Consider the following 17466-nt stretch of genomic DNA (forward strand, 5'->3'; position numbering starts at 1 on the left):
AGGGGGAGATTGTTGAGAAAAGTCTAGCATTATCATTAATTTTATCTTGTCATGTTAAATTGACTAAATGGATAATTTTTTTTCATTAAATGGTTTAGCTCACTTTTAAATCTTTTATTTTTGTAAATTTAAGTGACCATTCAAAAATTCATGGTTTAATTGATATATATATATATATATTCTTACTTGAGATGTTTATATTAATGTAATCTAATTATTATTAAACATAAAAAAATTGAAAATTAAATAAATATATTAAATTTAAAATTAATGCACCATTATATTAATGTAATCTAATTATTTTTAGACATAAAGAAATTTTGAATTAATTCAATATACAAAATTTACAATTTATTTATGCAATTTAGATGAAATATAAGGACTAGACCAAGAATTTGACTCTCATCCCTAGTTGTCATATGAAAATTCTATGATGGTCCAGTCATTTGAATGCCTTTCATTTGACATTTAAAAAAAAATATCAATTTTCAAATAATATTTAATATGAAGAATTTTATAAAAAATCTTTTATATTGAAATATTTTTACATACAAATAGAAAACAATGATGATTATAAATTTTATATACAAAAATATTAAATTTAATCTTACAATTCAAATAAATTTCTAATTTCATATAGGAAACAATTCTAAAAATTAATAAAAAACATAAATTCTAAAACTTAGAAACTTTTTATTTTAAAAATATTCTAAACCAATTTATATTTTATATTAATCTTATAAATTAGAATACTATATTATATTTACTTATTATATATATTTTAATTTATTAATAATTAAAAAAAACATGTATACAACGACTTTAAATTGAAAAAAAGGGCCATTTAGACCATCAAATTCCAGATTCAAAGACTATAGGATATACTCATTCATAAATATAAGGAACATAGGATATGTTTAATATAAAGAATAGGATATTAAAATTTCAAATCTGCCCTGGATCGGACTGCAGTTTAACTCGGGAAACAATAGTTCACAGCAGTTGGACATCAAAAAATCAAAAAGACATTATGTAGTAGTATATATATATACTAATACATAATAGAGGTATTTAAGACATTAGTTTAAGACAAAACATTACTTTCGTCTTAAACACATGTTTTATGTTTATTTTATATATTTTTTAAGTATTTTATTGTCTCAAATTAAGACGATAAGGAAAAACAATTTTCTGAAATTAAAACTTTTCTTTTCCCTCTCGCTCAACTCATTTTCCCCACCTTTTCTCCCCTTTCCCGCGTGACATCATATTGATCCGCATGCAACTTTCAATAGCAGGAAGGCTCCTTCACAAATCTGCAAGAGTTGATGGAGAAGCAATGGGAGAGGCCTGTTTGTGAAGGAATCAACGCCATAACCATTGACACACGTCTGTGAAGGGCAAGGGCACTACATGTTACTACGGGAGGTTTAATGCCTACCATATCGAAAGAGCATAAGTAGTAACCTGACAGGAGAGGGAATAGGGGGAGAGATTGTTGATTGTTCATTCTGGAGAGGAGAGGTTGCCCTTTTAGTCACGACAGATGCCATTGATTCGAACCAAGTCTCTCGTTCCTACATTCCTTTAATCTGCAAACTTATAACACCAGGTATGTGATTAGCCGATAGAAATTGTTTAGGTGGGCTACGCCCATCGAAAGTGCCTCATGCACATCAGGAAGTGACTATGCCGAGTCTGCTTTTTAAAATTTCTGGCAGTCGAGGTTTTTAAACTCCTCTTTATAAAGTTAAAAATTATACAGAGTCAATAGATTCTGGGCGTCCAGTGCATTTTTTTTAATCAGTAAACTTATGTTAAAAATATTTGATTTGTTTAAGTTTGGATCCACTCTTCATTTACTGTAAATTAATTGAAGCAACGCTTGTATGGGGATTGGTTTTGGTTCATCCCCTGCTGTGGTATTTAGGGTTTCAAAATATTTCCTGCAAACTCTGCCCATTTTTTTCATCGGTCTTGTTGATTAGTAGGGCAAAATTTGTGGTAGCCCTAAAAACCTAATATTTTTCAGATCCAATATTTATAGATCCACTTTTCGGAGATAAGTTTTGGTTCGTCTCATTTAAAAAAAATTCTGTTCTGGTAGGGTTCTGTAAAGTTTTCCGACAAACTCTGCCTATTTTTCTTTATTGGGCATTGGGTAAACGGGTACTCAAGCTGCTATTGGCGCTACTGCAATGCTAGATCGACTGTGGAATCAGCTGGATAATATTCTGTGTTCCACGGTAGGGACCCCTATATACTAGAGACTAAAGAAGGAACGATGGGTGTATCCCCAACTAATGAAACGGTGCAGGACGTTTTCTAACCAATGCGGGAGCACCCGGACTGAACTAGGAGTAGCAGCGAAGAGAAAAGGTAGGTGGGGCGTGCTACCATCTATGGTTATCAGCCGAGTCCACCTATACTCTACCAATGATCATGAGTTATTATCAGGTGTTTAGTTGCAGGATTTCTGTTACTAGATTGATTAATCCCATTTCCACTGCTTTCATCTTGCATTTCTGCTTGTTGGTCCTGTAGTTTCCTTAGGGAGCGACTACTTTACCTCCCACACATCCCCTTCATATTGGGTTGGGTGGGCTGAGAAGGACCCGTAGGGGTTCTATAGCGGTAGCAGGTGGTTGTGACCAAGGCTCGAAAGATTATTATCTCATTTGCTTTGGAGGTTTGTAATAAGGATCTTTGGGAAGAAATTCAGATGCCCTATTTCAGAATAAATAAAGCATTTTAGCTTGCCTGTTTGTGGTGTTTATAATCGAGGCGCTCAAAGTAATTGCCAACAAACTGAAGGTTTTGAGCTGGAACTTCAATTTGGATCCCTGCAATAGTGATGATACAAACTGGCATCATCTTGACGACATAGCTGGATCACGTGGGGTCATATGCAGCTGTGTTTTTGAGCAAAACATACCACTTGCCATGTTAAGCTGTGAGTAACTCTTACCTTCAAAATCGCATTTCTTAATCATTTATGGAATGAGATATATATTTATCTTGTTATATTGCAGAATAATGATATATCTAGAACAGCAAGGGATTGTGCCCCCTGAATTGGCTAATATTACACACTCACAAAGCCTGTGAGTACAACCTATATAGTTTCAAGCTTCTATTCTTCCTGCCAATTCAAATTGATTGGAGTAATGAAAATAAGCTTAATTAAATGAATTGTATAATGTTTTCAATAGTGACCTAGGATACAATTTTTTGAGCAGATCGATTCCGGCTATGTTCTCATTAACACATCTTTGAGTATCTGTAAGCCAGTGAGAGCCTTTTTCCATATAAATTCTGCATTATTTTGTTCAAGATGTTTGGTATTAATGGTTTAAGTTGTAATCTGTATGTTATGACATCTCTTTTGGAAAAAATCGTTTAAGTGGTGAAATTCCAAAGGAAATGGGGAATCTAGCTAAGTTGATATCTCTGTAATATTTTCATCCATCTCTGCGCACATAAGAATGAAGTCAGCTGCATATTTATGTTGATTTCCATGAAATAATTGTTGTTTTGTGTGTGGTACAGGAATTTTAGTACAAATTGTTGTTTTGGAACACTACCACCAGAGCTAAGGAAGTTGGCAAATTTGGATTAACTGTAAGTTAATGTTTATGCTTTGTTGCTGCATTTTTAAAAGTGATCTATTCTTAAATCTTATAGATTACTTCATTTTCGTGGATGTTATTAAAAAATTTCAATCATTCATTAAATTCTTAAAGACGGAATTGAGTATCCAGTCCTTAAGATGGCCTTTTACCTTTCAGAGAACCTGCACTGTCATTCAAGTTTGTCTTTGCAACAGGATAAAATATTACATTTCTGATTTCAGAGAACAATTTGACTATGCTCTCCTTACTTGAAATATTATTTTTCTATGCTTAATGGAGCTTTTGCAATTTGTTTTGTTTTTTCTTTTAACAATTTGACTCTCAGTAATAAATACAACACTTGAACAAACGAAATTTAATACTAGACGAACAATATTATTACCTTTTTTTACTGATCTTAGTGAGTTCTTTCACACAAAATGGTTTTGCATACATCCAATAGGACAATCGAACATACCCTTGATTAAAATATGATCATTGACATTGTTGATTGTCTCAGACATATTTTAGACTTGCGAATTTTATCTTTTTGGTATCTTGACCCTCCTACAAGCCGCACTTTCCTTTGCCATGGGCTGCCATGGATATAGACTGGATCTGTGCATGACTGAATAATGAATGCTACTATTGTCAAACAACCTGAAACCCTCGAACTGCTTCAGATTGAGCTTTGTCACCTTCAAATGCAAGGAATATTGCCTCTGTCATCCAACAGTTGATGTATTTTTGCACCCCAGTGCTGGTAATGGAAATCTCCAAGATCTTAGGGGTTTTGTCCAGAAGAAAAGTCTTCATAGGGGTTGCTTCTTGGAAGAATGCTTTTTGGTATCGAATTTGCAGAGCAAAGTAAGAATAACAATAATAATTCGGCTCCCACGATTCCCTTTATATATAATTCTTTTTCCAAGAAAAAGAATCGATCATACTTGTTTGGTCTTTATTGAGGCGACTTAGGCATTAATAATAATTGCCTATCATTAATTAGTTTACCACCATGGTGAATTTGCCTAGTAAAGGTTGACATCCATACTTAAGTTGGCCCCTTCTTTAATGATTAGATGTAAATGAAACACGACTTTATCTTTTTTGCTCCCTTTATTTGATATTCTTAATTCCTTCATTATTGCTTAGTCCCATTTTTTTTTTATGCTTTAGCCTATGGGGACAAACTAGGCTATGATAATTTTGTGCTAGCATAATTTTGTGTCCCATTTATAAATTATGATAGATATTCGTCCAACCCTTATAGATGCCAGATAAAGTTTATTACATTAGTGCATGGTAATATACACTCAAGGTATGTTTTATTGCCTTACTCCTGGATGGCAAGAACTTTAAGAACTTTTGTAGCTATGAGTTTTGCTGTCTCTAATTGTAAAATACAATTAATATAGTGGAATGTTGAGTGACTGTAAAATAATGTTAATAAGGTATATACTATTCCCACTGTTCATGATAGTTAATATTGTTTATAAATAGTAATTTCTAAGCATAATTTTCTGAATAATTTTCTAGTTCACAAAAATCTCTCTTTGTCTTTAGCATATCTTGATCAATTGATCAAATAAATCTCTTTGGGTTGTTTATTTATGTTAATGTTAAAAAGTTTATCACTTATCAAGATTGTTAGTTGATATAGTGTTCTGCATTTCTAGTCGTGTTGTTGCATTATAACTATTCAATTGGTGTAAGATCACCACTTATATAAAATTATTCATTAAAAGATGACTATTCCTTACTAAACCAGATGAGAATGGTTGGTAACTTTTGGCTATTAATCATATTCTTGCTCAAGATATTTATGTTTGATCACACTAAATTTCCAAGTACATCATTTGCTTCTTGCATGCACTTCCTGTAAAATCAATAAAACATTTAATTATTTGAAATATATGTGATATATCTACTTAGTACCATATTTAACAGGCCCTATGCAAACTTTCAAACATAAAGTACACAGACATTGATGTAAGCATTATAGCTGCCACTCACTATGTTTCTTCATAGCCTACATATACTCATGCTTCAAGACCTCTATGACATATCTGATCTCTTGTCTAATAGGCACAAAAGCGATATATCTAGCACTAAACTGGACAAGTCTTGTAAATTTCCAAAACAAAAAGACACATGGACATTGCTGCAAGCAATGCAACGACCATTCACTATGCGCTTTGTGGAAGTCTTTCCACATAAGATGCTTATGCTAAAGCTTCAAAACATCTATATACTATATCTAGCCACTCAGCTAATGGGAAGACATAACGAGTGTGAAAAATACAGTCTTGCTATGTTCATCTGGGACCAAATGCTTGTTTTGATTAGATTCCAATAGTTTGAGGTCTCCCCATCAGGTAATGGATCTAGATAGCATTGCAATTTGATGCATTGCCAATAAAAAACACCCTTAAACACAAAAATACCCAAATGTTTTAAAATGGGTCAAATATAATACTAAATCCCTTATGATGCACTGCTACAAAGTTCACTCTGGACACAAAATTATGAATGTTTTGAAATTAGGTATACAATAATATATCGGCTTTGTGAGGAAAAGCAATCCAATTGCCTCCAGTTCCATGCTTCTTCACAAAAATTTTGAGTATAGCATCTTCTTCAGGGGACCATGGTCCTCTATTCACATTTGTTGTGACAATATACTAGCTTTGTGAGGCAAAATAATTCATTTGCCTCTTGTTCCATGCTTCTCAACAAAATGTTTGAGTATAGCATCTTCTTCAGGGGACCATTGTCCTCTCTTCACATTTGTTTTGTCACAACAAGGTGCACTGCCCGTTTCTATGTCTCTCATTCAACAACTTCTAAAAATGGGATTAACACAAACCACTGAAGAGATCCAATCCTTCAATACAAGCTCAAGAATATAAGCACCCCCTTTGAACTTCAACTCAAGAAAAGGGTAGGCAGTCATATGTGTCTGTATAAGCCAACCAAATCCTTGTTGGTTGTGTTGCCTATTTTTCACCTCTTAAATCAAACATGGCTCTACATAGGGTCTTAGGTCTTCATAGAAAATTATTTTGAAGAACTTAGCTTAAAGGAAAAGGGAGTTCATGTTTTGTTTAAAATAAAAAGTTTGTATTGATTCATTGGAAAGAGGTTGCAACCTAAAATTTTCCCCTTCATGTTGAGTCCCAAGCTCCTAAATTCATGCTTCCCACATTGAATAAGCCAAGTACCCATGCATGGTGTTTGAAATTTTTTTTTTTTTTGAAAGAGATAGATCCAACCAAGTCTTATTCCCTGTGAGTGAGTAAGGTTTGAGTCCATTCGAGGAAAGTGAAAGTTTAAAGTTTAGGTCTTCATGCAGAACTTAGGGTCTCCCTGTAGCTTCACCTTGAGTTTCCTCATTTTATCTAGAGCTTTCACTATGGAATGAGTGTTTTCTTCTAATAAATTGCAGGCAAGGCCTTCTACACTTCTATTACACCAGTAAGAGCACACCATAGGTCTTTATTCATGCATTGAAAGGCAGTGACAAAGCTTCCACGAGTAGTTGAAGGATAGTTTTCAAGGGTTTCAGTCAAGACTCACATTGAGAGGTAGGCATTTCAAGACTAAAAAAAGCCTTTTTCCTTGAGAGATAAGTGATTTCATTGATATTTTTAGTTGTGTAAAGGGCTTATGGCATTTAAAATGAGGAGGTTTCTTTCATTCACTGAAACTAAGAAACATTCGGTTAAGGGTAGAAAGAGATTTGTTGCTCTTTTACAAAGGGGAGTAGTTTTGTTTTTTGGGTCGGAGAACAGTCAAGAACCATTGAAGGCCATTCATTGAAAAAGCCAGTAAAAAGTGCAAAGTACAATTTGAGGAAAGTCATCATAGTCTTGTATTGTCAAAGCAAAACATGGATGCAGCATATTAAAATAGCAATAGTGAAAAAGAGTAGAAAATGAAAGCCATGTATTCATAAAGAATAAAAAAAAATCCTTGTGATAGAGGATCATAATCATGTCAAAAAATATTGCAACCATGAAATGAGAATTAAAACAATAATACTTCACTTTCAAGGAAGAAATACAGTGAGTATGGAATGAGCAGCACTTTGATTGTAGAAGCCATCATAGTCATGACGAGAATAAAGAACAATACACTTACAGTCTTCTTGAAAGGATTGACAAAAGTCATCAAGTCCACAAAGAGGACAGTCATACCCTTACAATTTTCAAAGGTCAATGGAATGATAGTGTATAATGTTAGCAAAATGAGTCGTAAACTGTGTGTGACTATCAAATAACAGTGTGCAAAATACAAAGATCTTATGACTGTCAAAACTAGAAACAAAATCCTTATGAATGAGATCATGCCATGACTATGATAATGGTCCAAACCTACCAAACACAAATAAAGTCTTAGTGCCAATTCTTTTGAGAGCATATAAGATGAAATAAAGTAGCCCATCATCATAGTGATAGATAGATTTACAGTCATTAGAAACATAGTGCATAGGGCAGTCCCAAGCACCTAGCAATAACACAAAGAATGTAGTAAGAAATCAGAAAGCATAACACAGTTTTACCAAAGAGAAATGAATGAGAGGCAGTTATGGAGTAGAGAATTGTGACAATGAGAACTCCATGAATAGACAAAGTAGAAAGGTTCAGATTCATGGTGAGGTAATGAAAAGACATAATCTCATTGTTTGGTAAGAAACCAAGCAATGAATGGGGAGAACAAAAAACAAGAAGGCCCCCAAAGGTTAATGATGGCTACAAGAGTAGAATTAAGGAAGAAAATAAAGCATAGAAGAGTCTTAAACCTTAGCAAGATAGGTATATCTGCAGTATAGTGGTGACAGAAGAATATGACAATCATAACCTCATGAAGCTAAAAAATGACAGAGGGAAAAGATTGGTCTTGTTTTTGTGCTTCTTAAAAATAATAAAAGGTGGATGAACAAACCCTTATTAGGGTCATTACCTTGAGAAGCAATGACAAGGAAATATATAATCCAAAAGGCAAGAAGAGAACAATATTTGCAGTAATTTGAGGTCTATGACACTTCATTGGATCCACTACCATCTATAAAAAGCGTAACTACAATCACAGAACAACTACTTGGATGAAGGCACTATATCTCTGGTAGTTTGCAAAGCTAGGGAATATGTGAAGAAATTTCCTCTTTATCAGGTATTTTTTTTGTTAATACCTTTTTGCTTGCAAGTGCCATCTTCAAACTTTGGCATGGTAACAAAGTCACCTTTTGAAACTTGTATTACATGGTGGCTTGTGTAAAAGGGCCATTTTTCTGTGCTTGAACATTATGTTTTTGAGATGGAAATGGAAGAAAGTCTTTTGCTCAGACATATCATACAATTATTTGGTTTTTCTGATTATCCTTCTTAAGATCTTGGTAGGGAAAATGCATCCGTCTTGGTTGAGGGGTGTTTGATTGGTGATTATTTCCTTTCTTTAAACATGTAAATGATAAGAATAAAGGAAACATGGCATAATATGTCATGAGTATTTTGTTGGTCTATTGGGAGTATTTTGAAATCTAGTGATCATGATATGTAGCACATTGCCAATGTTGTTGGCAACAAAAAACTTAGTGATGCCTGTACTTGCCTTTAATGTCATCAAGAAAGGCTCACATGCAAGCAACAAACTTGCAATGCGGGTATGCTTTTTAATTAAATGATTTATTGTCAACATTCCTCTCAAAATTCATGTTGCTGATATGTTTGTGAGCTTTTATGAATTTCACATATATCCTGCCTTAACTGTTTCCATAATGAATGCGGCCTACACGTTACTGTTTCTAAACATAGCATGTAAGTCTTTGAATGTAGATAAGATGCAACGAATATTCAGTTATTTTTTTCTAATTGCATATAACATTTGTAATGCAGGTGTTCATGATTTTTCCTATAGGAGCTTGATCATTTTAAAGAGGCCATGAGGATGTGTTCAGAAGTTTTCCATCATTTGAAGATATAGTTTATTTTTTGGCTTTAATATTTCATGTGTTTTTTATAGCCTAAATGTTGAGTGCAAGATATAGTCACATCAGTTGGATATGGTTGAACAACATTCTGCAACTTGGATTGGCATGGATGTTGCTGCATTTGAGTTTTATGGTCAGGATAAAATGTAAGGTTTGAACTTCAAGGAGGAGGTAGCTATCTAACTTTCCTTTCTAATGTCAATGCATTTTTGTGGCAAATAATTTCTTTGAATTAGGAAATGGCATTCAATACTATAAAATGACCTTGTGTACGGTCATTTTTATTTGTTGCTATGTTTACAATATTTAAAAGGAGGTTTGCGTTTTGCATAAATTGGGGTTGTAAATGTGTTTTCAAGGCATTCTTAGTGCTCTTCCAGTGCAACCATTGATTTAAAACAGTTAATCTATATGCCCAAGAGGATAATTTCTTTTGTCAAACAATTTATTTAATATTCACTAGTATACGGTAACCCCTTTTGGGTCATAAGATAAACAATAAAAAAGCCTTTTTGCGTCAACATTACTATGATGGTGCATTCAAATCTCCACACCACTCAGGCTAAGATAAATTTTCTAGTTTTCTAAGTAATTATCATGTCTTTGTTTTCGGGGCCAAATGAAGACTGGAGTTCCATGTCGATCTGAGCTACTTGCCAAATATAACCAGGTACTTTTATACGTAAAAGCTAACAAATGTTAGATTAGCAAGTGTATTTTTGTTGTATCACTTTGGCATCTGTATCTAGCTAACTTTAGTTAAGTTTCTTTTGCATCTTTACAAATTGAGGAGGAATTGGGGCCAATCGTTGTCTATTGAGGTACAAATTTCTGCAAACCTATGGAGCCATACTAAAACAAGGAATGCAATATGCAATCAACATCCCCCAATTTTTTTTTGTTGAGCAATAGAAGAGTGTCTCATAGTAAGCAAGATGTATTAGGTGTGAATAAAAGGGCAACATATGAATGTCTTAATACCATTGTTTGTATTGCTTCCTACATGTGAAGTGAGAATTCTTTACTCAAAATTTTGCCCCCAACCTTTTAAGTGGGTCTCTGGTATTGTTGCTAAAATATTTTCCAAATTATTTTACCTATACTAGAAATTTGTTGAGAACACATAACTCTTTATTCTTGCTACTAAACTCGTAAGCAAAAGCATCAAATTTTTACATAAATCAAGATCTAAATACTTATGTTACTATGGAGGAAAATGTTAGTTTTGCTAAAATTTACATTTTTACAAAAGTTTAATTCATGATTTCAGCTTGGATGTATGTCTTGATAGAGTGACTTGTTTCTTTACCATTCAAAATATGTTTGTTTCTCTTGTGCAAATAATTTAGGTTGTATTTACCAGTTATTTGTTTCTCTTGTGCAAATAATTTAGGTTGTATTTACCAGTTATTTGTTTCTCTTGTGAAAATAATTTAGGTTGTATTTACCAGTTATGGTTATACAAAAGCTTAATTCATGATTTCATTTTGAATCTGTAGTGAGACCCAAGATTATTGAAGGGCATAATTCTCTTTAAAGGGTGCTAGCTTAATGGAAGAGCACCTACTTGTTTTACAAGCAGGAGGATGGTGGTTCGATTCCATCGTGCCCTAACATGAATTAATCAATGATTTTGTAGTTTATATTTAACAATATTGATTTTATCTAAATAGTGCACTATTTTTTAAAATTCATTTCTTTATATCATCTTTTGAGAGACAAAAGTGATATTCTATCTAATGAGAATGTTTTAATTGTCTTAAGAAGACAATAAGTGGTATTAAAGACATTTGTCTCTATAGAGACAATAATGCTGGTGTTTTTTATTGTCTTTATTTAAGACACTCGCTTAAAGACGATATTTAAGACAATACACAAGTTTTATTTTGTCTCAAGTTAAGACAATTTACTCAAAAATTGTCTCAAATATTGTCTTAAAATCCCCCACCATGTAGTAGTTTGAGAACATTTCATGGTTTTAGTGTCCCCTCTCTGTGTGTTAAAACCCCTCTATTTGACTGTCTGCATTGTAGGTTTTAGAACTCTTCCTTTTTCCCTTTCCAGATTTTCTCCATCCCATTTTTCCAAAGGTTGTCTTTGTCTTTACTTTAAAAATTGTCTCAAATATACAATTTTACCTCTCAATTACAAAAGCAACATTTAAATTCAGTATAATAATATGATAGAAATATCAGATTGGCAAGTGTATCAGCTAGAATTATATTGTACAAATGTATTATAAGTGATTTTAACTATGAGATATCTATTAAGTTCAAATGTTTGCATTTAACCAACAATCACATTAAGAAAAGATAGATACAACAACAAAGGCACAATGACAGTAGCATCAATTGTACGAAAATCCACCACAATACAATATGAATATCATGTATATGTAGGATCTATAAGTTGTGAAGGTCATGTTTAAAGGAGGAAAGTCGGAGTGGTGCAAGAAGGAAGTTAGAAAGTTGCCAAGTGAGAAACATACATCTATATTGAAATGTAAATTTTTATATTGTTCCAACATAGCAAATAATTAAAATTTCATCATAAATTTTCAACAATATAACGTTCAAATTACTAATTGACAAGGAATAGAAAAGTACAATTACCAACTCTTCTCATTATTCCCTACACTATCTCCTACACTGTCTAGTGAAGAAAGAACCTCATTAAATCTAACATACTTATTGGGGTCCTTGTGCACTAATGGAGGCCCTCACAAAATCATAGAATTGTAGACAACACCTCAAACTATCTTTTCACGCTCTTTAGCCTTATTCAAAAGTTTTGAGGAAAACCTACTTCTTCTTGTGTAACATCTTTGTTGCCTTGCAAAGTCCTTGTGATGGAAAAAAAAATGTTAAACATTACAAATCTTAGAGGAGAAATATGAAATTTAAGACAATAAAATATACAATCTTTAGCCTTATTTTAAACATTTCAATAAAACAAATTGCTTTCTCTCTTGAAACTATGGTACTTGTTAAAGCCCATTATTCTTGACCATTGACCTATGATGCCATGAATGTTAACATCAGGTCAAATTCAAATGCATACAACCACTTAAGTAAACTTGTCAGACAACATTATTTAAGAGTACAATTGCAAATTACCTTTTGATCCAACTTTTTTCTTTCTATCAATGCCATTATTTGCTTCCTTATTTTATCCTCATTATTTTTGTAAGATTGCATTTCAGCTCGAATCTCCTCCTTTGCTTTGTCAGGGAGTTCCTTATAAGTTTGTACACCATGTGATCTACATTTACGCTTAGTTACACACCATCTTTGTATACAATACCACAACTTTAGTTGGCAATCAACATCACTCTTTCTCTTTTCATTATACTTTCTTATTTTCTCTAGTGAAGGAGGTGGATGTTTTCGCTGTACTATGGGCTTTCGGCCACACTTTCTTGGTGGAACAAAGGGAAGGTTGTGCTTTGATGCCCTATGTGCGTTGAGGCTTTTCAAATCCCAAATTCTCCGCCTTACTCCCAAATAACATGAACCATACTCACAAAAGTAAAATAATCTACTATCGAATCACTCAGTTCTATGGTGAGTAGAGACCTTCATAAACAATTCCAAAAATAAAATAATTTTATGAAAGTTCTTGCTATTTGGTATGCTGTACAAAGAGCTTATGCTGAGGGTTTGAGAAGGGTTACCTATAAATCTGATGTGATGGTTTCTATGTTGACTGCGAGGCTGTTGGATGTGGTTAATTGGCGGATAGCTCAGGTTCTTTGACAGATTCTCAGTTTGAGTGTGGATTTTTTATTCTCTCTTTTTTTCATATTCCTTGACAATGGAATTGTGTAGCAAATTGTTTGGCTAAGTGGGCATATGATCGTTTGGAGGGATTGAATATTGTTGACAAGAGTTCTTCACCTTTGGATCTTTCTAGTGTATTAGATTGATTTGGACAAGGATAGGGTAGTTTAATGGTTGGCTAGGCCTCCAGTCTTGTTTTGATGTATTTGCTCTTTGTGATTAATTTTCTTAAAAAAATAACAAATAAGACAATAATTATAATATTAAATCCACCTTGTCTTCCTTAGGATCATCGTTTCCCTCATTGTCGGCCTCATCGTTAGCCTTGCTCTCTACCAACTCATGATTAGTGGATCCATCCTCTTCATCAACCTCATGTATCGTTGTACCATCCTCTTTATCACCATTTTCCTCTTCATCGGCCTTATCCATTGCTAGGTCATCTGCTTCCTCATCCCCTTCCTCAGCCTGATTATCCTCCTACAGTGAATGAAAGATATAATGTCAAAACTGTTATCTCCATCACAGATTTAATATTTCCAAATTTCTAAAACATCACTATTGAACATTGCAACACAAGACTAACACAAATTTGACATCTCTATACATTGCAAATTACTAACGTGTTAAATACCTCCTTGTAAACCCTCTACTTCTTATTTAGATTTGAGAATACATAACTAAAGAAAGTAGAGAATTTGATCTCACTACCACGAGGTTGATTTACATTCCATGATTTCACATCCATTGTACAAAAGGGTTTATCTGATTTGAAAGGAGCAGCAGACTCCATTCTCATGTCACCGAGGAAGGGAGGCATACTTTTTGTTCTTTGAATTTCAGTCACCGCTTGAAACTCAGGGTTATCTTCTTCATCAGAATCCAGATCAATCAGCAGTTTACTGTCTATTTGTTGATTTGAACTACGCTCATGATATTTGATAGCCACTGTACAAGAGGGTTTATCTGATATAAAAGGAGCATCAGATTCCATTGTCCCATGCTTCTCAGATGCGAAATGTCCAGGGTTATTGGATGAATTGCCTGCAACAAAAAATCACTTTATATTATTCCCATTCTGTTCAAAAAATACATTCAAATAACTCGATAAATTAGTTATGGAACTTTAAACAAAAACTTTTCTTACCCTGAATTGAAGATTTTCTTTGTATTCTTTGATTTTTTTCACATGATGTTTCATCGAAAATCTTGACTTTAAAGCATGACTTAGAAGTGTATTTAAAAACTAGAAGATCAACCACTTCCAGCCCATAATAATTTACAAAGTTTATCCAGCCGTGTTGAAGTTCCAACTTTTTGATGGAACGCCATAACCGTACATTGAAGTTCTGCCCATCTGGGCCTTGCAACACCATACGTTCATCTTGATCATTTGTGATCTAGGAAACAAATGCCGGAGGAATGCGCTGCGGTAAACACAATGAACAATTAGATTTTACAGATTCTTAACAGTATACATGAAATAAAAGAATAAAATATGTTGTATAGAGTTACCAGTTTCTCTGCAAAATCTCCAAGCATAATTTTGAAGAAAGAAGCAGACCCATCAAAGAATTCTTTCTCACGGTGTTTTTTATAACATTTCTGACTGCATTTTGGGCATGGCATATTGTGCTCTCCCGTTTCTTCTATCTCCATGTCAAATTCAGATGCAAAGCGTATAAGAAGAGGGTGAGAGAGAGTTGAATCAAACTTCTCTGGTACGAGCACTGAGAGAATGTTAAGTGGAAGTAAAACCACTACCACATTCCTAAATGAATGAATAGACGAAAAGGGACTTTTGGACAAACTCAAGTAGAGAATCTGAAAACAGACAACCTGAAATGTCAAATAGAATTACAACGGTGAGTGAAGAAGAGAACGATGTATTTTATAATGTGCTGTATCACTGCCCAGATGGAAATTGTTATCTGCCAAATCATTTGGCCGACAAAATTACATGTCTCTTTAATATTTACTCTTTGAGTCCTGAATCTGTTGTCAGTTCCGTGCCCCACTATCGTGTAAATTGTGCCCAATTGAGAAATTACAAATGGCAAACTGAAGAATGATTTTGCGTTTTGGAAAGATTGATCGGATTAACTATGCTATCAGAAGATGAGAAAGTCACAAGATGAAGATAGAAAAGAGTTGGGAACATTAAATTTGAGTATCGAGATGAATGAATCCTAAGCAACAAGAGAGAAGAGTTGTCGAGTCAACATTAAATTTGAGTACCAAGATGGATGAATGAAGAAAGAAGATGAAAGAATCCAAAGCAGCAACATCCCGCTTCTTAAAACCCAATACTTGTTTTTACTCTGCTAAGTTTGTAAATTGTGCCCGACTGAGAAATCACAAATGGAAGACGGGAAGAATGATTTTGTGTTTTGGAAGGCAGACGAGGAAAGATTAGGATCGGATTATGCAATCAGAAAGATGGGAAAACCACAAGATGAATATAGTAAAGAGTACTGAGATTTTTTAAATTGCCTATGGAGCACACAAAATGCGACAAGGCTACCTAATCTTTTATCTTAAGACAGACACAACATAGCTATGGAGCACACAAAATGCGACAAGGCTACCTAATCTTTTATCTTAAGACAGACACAACATCTATGGAGCACACAAAATGTGACATGCCTAACATACAAAATTAGTTATTTTGATGTGTTATTGTTTTGTTTTATTTTATCATATTTATAAAGGGGATGATCTATATTTGCATAAATATTATGGAAGAGGGTCTTATAATGGAGCACCCCAACTTCAAGCTTCTCAAAATCTGTCTTAAATATTTCAAATCAATTTGAATTTTGTACAACTATTTATAGGTCAAGTTTTTTAAACAATTTGGTTTTAAGTACACACGGTCAAATATGATGCCACATCATATGCCTTTTTCGTAAGGTGTCCAAAATGGTCCAAAAAATAAATAAGACCCATAGTTGTGCACTAAGTCATGTTTATTGGCATGTTGATGCGGCATAGGCATCACATATTGGGTTGCTTTTTCAAAATTACTCGAGCATCTTTTTGGGGATAAGTATTGACATGACACTTATTGTGCTCCTCTAATAGATTAATTGTGTCCCACTACCATCCCCATCATAGGGCCTTCTCCATGGCATTCATATATTTTAAAAAATCTAAGTAAAAATACAACAAGAGATATCAAAATTGAAAATATTTTATATTTATAAATGATAATGATCATCAAATTTGTTATTAAAAGTAATTAAAATATATATAAATAAAGGAAAAATAAGGTTTCTCATATAGAAATGTGTATAAGAAAATTTATTAAACATAGGAAAATAAACCGCAAATAGAAAATTGTTGAACTTAACATAGCCCCCAAGTAAACCTTTAAATGATTTTAGTACTATGATTAATAACTAAAGAAAGGTAAAAAGGTTATGATTTAGAGCTAGAATTGATATTGCAATTAAATTTAAAGTTTAAATAAATAAATAAAACAAGGTACTTAGTTGGATTTCAAATATAAGAGATTAGTGTTGAAGATGTTGAAACTTATTTGTGAATATTGTCAAAAGGTAACTTGATATTTCTATTTTTTTATTATACTTATATATAAAACATATTATTAATATTCATTTTGAGTAAAGTTAATCTTGTAGACACTCAAAATTGTCTTGTTACTAACATGACTAATTAATCTTCTATATTAATTAAGTGATCTTAATTATTTAACTAATCCAATTTCATATTTTTCTAAGTCCATATTCATCTTTTTTTTATCAAAAAATAATTATTCAATTTTCATCCAAATCATTAAATCAATAAACCCTTCTCATTTTAAATTAATTTATTATTTAATTAATTTTGAATTTCCAATTCAATTAAATGATCTTTATTGTTTAATTAAATTAAATTTTTATTTTCCCATAATTGAATAATTTCTTTAAATTATTCAATTGTCTATCTATGTCCCCTTAATCTAAATTTTATTATCTAATTTCAAATGAACTAAATTCCCTCCAGATTTGAATTCATTTCATTTCCATCAATTTCAATTCTATTTGACATTTTCAAAAATTTAAACTCAAATCAATGATATTTC

At 32.9% G+C, this 17466-nt stretch overlaps 1 protein-coding gene and 1 long non-coding RNA gene across 5 annotated transcripts; one reads left to right on the forward strand and one right to left on the reverse strand.

Moving 5' to 3' along the window:
* Positions 1 to 1209: 1209 nt before the first annotated feature.
* Positions 1210 to 9995, forward strand: LOC131856263 (uncharacterized). Of its 4 annotated transcripts, XR_009358394.1 has the most exons (5): positions 1210 to 1612; positions 2108 to 2953; positions 3033 to 3282; positions 3550 to 3621; positions 9506 to 9995. It is a non-coding gene; the product is annotated as an uncharacterized LOC131856263 (long non-coding RNA). The 4 variants fall into 4 exon arrangements; XR_009358392.1 differs by having other exon boundaries at positions 1210 to 2953; positions 3033 to 3290; XR_009358391.1 differs by having other exon boundaries at positions 1210 to 2953.
* A 3639-nt stretch (positions 9996 to 13634) lies between these two features.
* LOC131856985 (B3 domain-containing protein REM16-like) lies at positions 13635 to 14755 on the reverse strand. Its single transcript, XM_059208963.1, has 3 exons — positions 14527 to 14755; positions 14107 to 14423; positions 13635 to 13859 (listed from the first exon to the last, which is right to left on the reverse strand). Exons 1-3 carry the CDS (start codon positions 14753 to 14755, stop codon positions 13635 to 13637), a joined length of 771 nt encoding a protein of 256 aa, XP_059064946.1.
* Between the last annotated feature and the right edge of the window lie 2711 nt (positions 14756 to 17466).

Source organism: Cryptomeria japonica, chromosome 7, assembly GCF_030272615.1.
Source record: "Cryptomeria japonica chromosome 7, Sugi_1.0, whole genome shotgun sequence".
In the NCBI taxonomy this organism is placed as follows: Eukaryota; Viridiplantae; Streptophyta; class Pinopsida; order Cupressales; family Cupressaceae; genus Cryptomeria; species Cryptomeria japonica.

Excerpts from the sequence above, each read along its gene's own strand:
- LOC131856985 (XM_059208963.1), bottom strand. The coding sequence starts at position 14,755 with ATGGTGTTGCAAGGCCCAGATGGGCAGAACTTCAATGTACGGTTATGG. Across the intron at positions 14,424-14,526 it reads AAGAAAATCTTCAATTCAGG|GCAATTCATCCAATAACCCT; the intron begins GTAAGAAAAGTT and ends TTTTTGTTGCAG. Across the intron at positions 13,860-14,106 it reads TGGATGTGAAATCATGGAAT|GAGGATAATCAGGCTGAGGA; the intron begins GTAAATCAACCT and ends CATTCACTGTAG.